Source organism: Temnothorax curvispinosus, unplaced genomic scaffold (genome assembly GCF_003070985.1).
Source record: "Temnothorax curvispinosus isolate PA1 unplaced genomic scaffold, ASM307098v1 QBEX01009904.1, whole genome shotgun sequence".
Classification (NCBI taxonomy): domain Eukaryota; kingdom Metazoa; phylum Arthropoda; class Insecta; order Hymenoptera; family Formicidae; genus Temnothorax; species Temnothorax curvispinosus.
The window spans coordinates 872-6,995 of NW_020219684.1; the positions used below are offsets into that span (position 1 = coordinate 872).

Consider the following 6,124-nt stretch of genomic DNA (forward strand, 5'->3'; position numbering starts at 1 on the left):
AGGTGTAAATACAGAAACATTCTTATAAATATTTTAATAAAAATCTCTAAATTATTTTATTCTTTAACGCAAACATTCGAGTGTGGTTTCGATAACTGTTTGAGACAAGTTTTCTTATATCTTAATTTATTATTGGTGCTATTAATTTTCCAGAAAAACAATCATATCAAATTATATATTAATAATTTTTCAGTATTAATCTTAAATCTTTGAAAAATAAAATTAATTATTGTTTGTCATTTATTTATTTTAATTGATAAGTTCATCAATTATTGCGTTATTTTTTTAGTAATAGTCCTTTATTGTGATCATCATTTTTATTACTGCACATCACAAATATTTTTGTCAGAATTGTAACAATATGCAAAACAGAACATTTTGATTTTCTTAATGAGTTAAGTATTCTTTTTTGCCGGAAATGTTTAAGATTAAGAGAATAAGAGAAAGATCTAAACTTATTTAGATGAATAGAAACATTTCAATTTAATGGGCACCTCATTTTTTTATTTAAGATGTCTTTAATTCTATAATTGTTTAATTCTTTAATATTATACGAATTAAGCATATTTTCTATATATCATTAATCCAAAAGTTTACTTCGTAAATTAGTTGTAGATAAGATTTTAGATAAATTATTTATTAATTTTAAACTAACCAAGTTATATTTGTTGAGCAGCTTGAAAGTGTTCTGACAGGCACAGTTCTGGGTGGACAGATCGGAGCAAAATACTATCCAATGATCGATATAGCTGTTGTTAAGGATCACATAAGCAAACGTAAATTTTTCAGATCAGTAGTTTCTAGTTTCTACATGTTATGGAAAGACATAGGCTTGAAATAGAAAATGCATTTCGCATGTTTCGCCATTCCCGAGATACCATCTGGCAATCGGAAACTTTCGTTCTTGATGGTGTAATTCGTACCTCGGTTGGATCACGACGGAATATCGTGGATTTAAGTCAGTTTTTTCATATCGTAAATTACGTATCCTGCGACAACTATATCGTGTACATCTGAGAAAAAAAACAAAATTTTGCAAGCTTTGTCGTGTGAGTCCATTTTTTCGTCTTGTTTTTTTTTAGATATGGGTTAAATGAATTAAAGCTAGCCCCCATATCTCTCTCTTTCTTTATAATAAGCAAAATTTTGTAAGCTTTATATATGTATAACCAACGTCGTATAAGTCCATTTTTCCGTCTTGTTTTTTTTTCTAAATATGGGGTAAGTGAATTAAAGCCAGCTCCCTTATCTCTCTCTTTTTTTATAATGAGCAAAATAATAATTTTTTAATTTAATAAGAGAAAGAATTATATATAATAATTACTTTTTAAATAATTTTTCTTTACTTTTACCTGTTTTTATTCTCGACTCCAAGCTATCAAGCCTATATACTTAAAACTTAGAACTTGATCCGTTCACTCGTTATTGATATCTCAACATCTCGAGTACTCGCAACTCGTCGCGTCGCGTAAAAGATTCACGGTCGATCTCTTGGCGCGAGACACTATACCGTGTCTCTTGATGCATAAAGTATTTCGATTGTCGCAGATGCAATTTAACTTAAAATTATATCTCCTGCATAAGATATTATGCTATTTATTTATTCCAACTTTTTCAGGAATATTTTATTCTTGTTGACAAAAATTATTTACGTGACGACACGCAAAAAAAAAACGATTTAGAATTAAAGATTTAGTTTGTGCTACCCAAAAACTACTTTTACCAAAGTATTTAATTTTATTTTTTCAAATAGACACTTCACAAGAAATTTATATTTTAAAAAATTATAAAATATTTAAATAACGTAAAGTTAAAAATTAAATAATATCAAATTATTTTGAGAAATCTATATAATTAATACAGATATAAGTAAAAAATAAATTCTTTCTCTCTCTCACTCTTTCTCTTTCTATGTACACGTTAAGCTGACTAAGATAAAACAAACTGATTTTGTGTTTTCACTTTCGAATAAAGAAAAATGTACGCGGTTCTATAAAAATTCTCAGTATATCGCAAAATCTTTCGCGAAACATGCGTACGTGCGTGACGAATGATGTTCGAGACGTAACAAGAAATATAACAAATAATATTGCACTTAGAAAAGTATGAGAATTCCAGTTGTTTTCGAAAAATTATATTTTCATGATAATTGTATTAAACACAAAATGATATGTTATTATTCGTTATTTGTTATTATAGGTCGTACAGATAATTTATCTTCGACGTTTACGGCAACACCTCGCCGGTGACTGGCCGATGCATTGAATCGGAAGAAAATAACGAATCACGGTGTAGAATTAAACGGAGAGGGTGTGCGGTAAAGGGCACAAATATCAGGAAACTTGGACTAAGAGATACAGTGCGCGTTGCAGGAGTGTCGAAGCAACACAGCGCGTTGCTCTAGTCAGGTACCCTCACCTTTCCATAATTGCGTGTTGCAAATAATTACGTAACTTTTGCACATAATTCTATCGCGGTGAAATTATTAAAAGGAGCAGTGCGGTAATACTTCATTTGTAATACTTTACATATTTCATCACTTATAAGGTTCATCATATGAACTTATAACAATAATAATTGACGCGAGGAGATGATAATCGTTCGGAAACGTCGCGAAACGATGCGTGAATTTTCGTCACCGTGTCGAACATCGTTCATAAGCTCGGCGTCTAAATTGTTAATTATAGTCTCGGTGTCCGAGTATCGATGTTGCTTATGAAACGCTCGGCGCGCGCCGGCCGCAGGAGGAAGTAAGTGCGAAAGCGGAAAGTACTTCTAATCTCCGGTGGAAAGTGGCATTTATGCTAAAATCGAAGAGCGTCTCGCTTCGCTTGCCAAACGAGTCATCGGAACGAAGCTATTTCAGGCTGGCGCACAGTGGGGCAACAGCGGCCAAAAATAGGTTTTAAACAATATTTTTATTTTCCATAATAACTATTAAAATTTGTTATATAACATCTCAAAGTATTAGAAACTTTATAAACATCAAGGATTTAAAAAATTCAATGTTATTTTGAGTATGTAAAAATAGCTATATTTAATTTATGTTTTTTATTAAATATTAGATAAAATTTGAGCTGCTCTTAAAAATTAACTAAAGGCGATTAATGTTTTCAACGTATTGAATTTATTATTCACTGATGTTTAAAACTTATTTAAAAAAATAAAAATTTAATTGCATGTGTAACTATTTTTTAAACAGTCTCTGAGTCACTAGACTACGTTTAAGGCAAATATTGCAAAAGATCAGTTTTTCAACACATTTTTAATAATGATATACATTATATACAACAATAGACAAGTTGTGTTTTAGATAAAACTCTTCTTTAACATTTCCCCCTAATAATTAGTGAAAATTTCCTTTGCAGGCATAATATTGGCATGCATAACTCAGAATTTTCAGTTCAAATTTACGTATATGAAACTAATTTAAAAATTTGGTGCGCGAATAATTCCCCCCCCCCCCCAAATAAACGCCCGTAAATAGATACATATAAATCCATAATCCAAATATACATCCTTCACTTTACATATCCCGTAAATTTCATCGAAATCCATTCATTTTTACAGATTTTACAGATTTTTAACCGTTTTTTCCTGATTTGCCCCTGTGAGGCGTGAATTGTACTCGTATTTGAAGCGGACGAAGAGAGAAAGAGAAGCAGAGAATTCGCGCGCGCGCCGATCGTTTCGCGACGACCGTGAGCTTGAGTAGCGAAATGTCGCGTCACCGAAGAAAAGTGCATACGCTGCGTGTGGAACTATTGCATCGCAGACTTCACCGGATTCACGTTCACACGCTCGACTATAATCCGATACATACTTTGCCATATTTAAACGATACGAATTAAAAATTTTCTACTTTTGGTTTATTAGAATCGGTTGTTAAGAGAGAGAGAAGGAAAGGGAAAGAAATAAAAGAATTGAGTTTTTTAAGTTTTATAATTTTAATATTAAAATTATTGTATATAAATATTATAAGAAAAAATTAAAATTAATAAAATAAGGAATAAAAAAAATATCCACGTTGTAAATGAGAGTAAATACTACTCTTAATTGGAATGATGAAAACATCTGCGTAATTAGAGTAGAAAACCTGCATCGCTTTAGTCAAAATATTGGATTAGAATTGAGGGTATTTATTTTAATTAAAATTTGAAAGAAAATTATTATATTAATGTATTAGTAGAATATTATTAATAATAAATTCTACATTATATTTCCCTTCTAGGAACATTACTTGAAGATATTTATGGAAACTTTAATTTAAAAATAAATTTTCCATGTATTTCCTTAGTTTCTCGAAATTTTGGAAGAAATGTATAATTATTTAATTATGTCTAAATTTACAACTTTCTCTTTTCATCTGTTGCATATAGAAACAATTTATGATTTTGTCAACGGAATGCGTTTTTGCATTGAGTAACATTTCGCGTGCGTAATCGCGAAATTATTGTGGCATATTGACGCAATTATCGTAGCGTTTTGTTGAATAAAAAAGCGTGCGCTGAGAATTGATCGAATTAAGGTTATTGAAATTATAGCTTACGCTATATTTGTGTGTTTTGCCATTTCTGACTTAAACTTAAATCAAATTATACAAATTTTAGAAATTAATTAAGGTAATAGATTAATTCATTTAGCTTTATTAATTAATTAAATTATTTTAGCTTAATTAATTAATTAAATTATTTTCTTTTTGTAACACGTGCAAATATATGGCAATGACAAGACATAGATTACTAATTATTTTATTAATTTTACACACTTCTTGAAAACGTACTAAGACCGGTTTCAGTCTTCTCCCGAAGAGCGCGACGACAAAATAAATGCTGACTCTAGAGATTATAGACGACGTTATCGCGTGTAACTCGAACCGTCGGCGACGGCTACGATCGTCTTCGCCGAACGCCTTCATTTTTTATCTAATTATTAATATTCATGTATAAATTTCAGAAACATTGAATTCTGATTACATAATATATAATCATCGCGCAATAAATATTACATTATTTTATTCTTTTATTATTTTAAACGAACATTTCGCACGCATGCATGCTTGTAAGTATCTACGTACTAACAACAAGATTATATCTGACATAACAGTATTTTACGGATCGCTTTTTCTGCGTTTACGCAACGTTCGGAAGAAAAGGCGTTCGTAATCCGTCTGCGTCCATAATACGATTATCCGGCAGATAAACGTTGCATCTTTGACGGTCTCGACTTTTCTCTGACAGATTAATTATCGTTTTCGCTTAATCGGCTTACGTCATTATGCTTCCAGACATGCCATGACGAGAAAGAAAAGGAGCAACGATGTGGAGAGAAGCGGATGGTTATCGTACCGACGCCTGTCGATGCCCCCGAGGGGAACGAGTCGACCCAGCTATTTCTACGCCTCCCCTGATTATACTTTCGGCAACACCAGGGATGACTCTAGTCTGAACTATCATTATGACTTCCGGGACCGCGAAAGGCAGCGTGATTCGCCGTACAGATACCGTGAGTCCTTAAATGTCGGCATGAAATTTATAACCGGCTTCTCGTAACTATGTACTTAGTTTATAATTTGACATCTAAATTCAATATAATTAAATAAGAAGATAGATACTATAATTAATAATAATATTAAATTCAATTTATGTAACACAATCACGCTAATCATCACCCTAAGCATGTTTATTATTTCTTAATTAGATACTATTACTTACAACAATATTGGTGACTTCAATATTTAACCGATAACTTTATAACTTATTTATTTAAATTTAAGCACATTGCATTTTACCTAGCCGCATTTTTGGGCATTTAATACCGAAAGGGATTTTAAATCGCAAGAATTAAGAGTAGAAAGTAAAACGCTGGTCAGTAATATTTTCATGGAGATAGTAAACTTCAGGCAAAGCCTTAAAATGGTATGCAGCGTCGCGCGTTTTTTCGCGTAAGTATGCAAGTCGCCTGTACGCAGGCAATAGAATTACGCAGAATCAGTATTGTTACAACGTTGTAAAATTCAAACGAGTTTCACCTAGAGCACAGGTAACAAAAAGAAACCGCCCGGTGTCGCCTCGTAAAAACGCAATTATGCTTGCTGGTGCCGTAAAGTGAACCGCCTTCCACA

The 6,124-nt window shown here is 31.9% G+C and overlaps 1 protein-coding gene across 3 annotated transcripts in view; it reads left to right on the forward strand.

The window, feature by feature from the left end:
* The first annotated feature begins 2,386 nt into the window (after positions 1 to 2,386).
* Positions 2,387 to 6,124, forward strand: part of LOC112459555 (protein yellow-like) — an 8,226-nt gene continuing 4,488 nt past the window's right edge. Inside the window, exons 1-2 of one of the 3 annotated variants that reach the window (XM_025023728.1) lie at positions 2,387 to 2,408; positions 5,288 to 5,505. In XM_025023728.1, the coding sequence (XP_024879496.1) occupies positions 5,295 to 5,505 (211 nt within the window). In that variant the 5' untranslated portion in view covers positions 2,387 to 2,408; positions 5,288 to 5,294. Of the gene's footprint in view, positions 2,409 to 2,781; positions 2,903 to 4,066; positions 4,136 to 5,287; positions 5,506 to 6,124 lie in introns of those variants that run through there. The other 2 variants (XM_025023726.1, XM_025023727.1) reach the window with 2 other exon arrangements.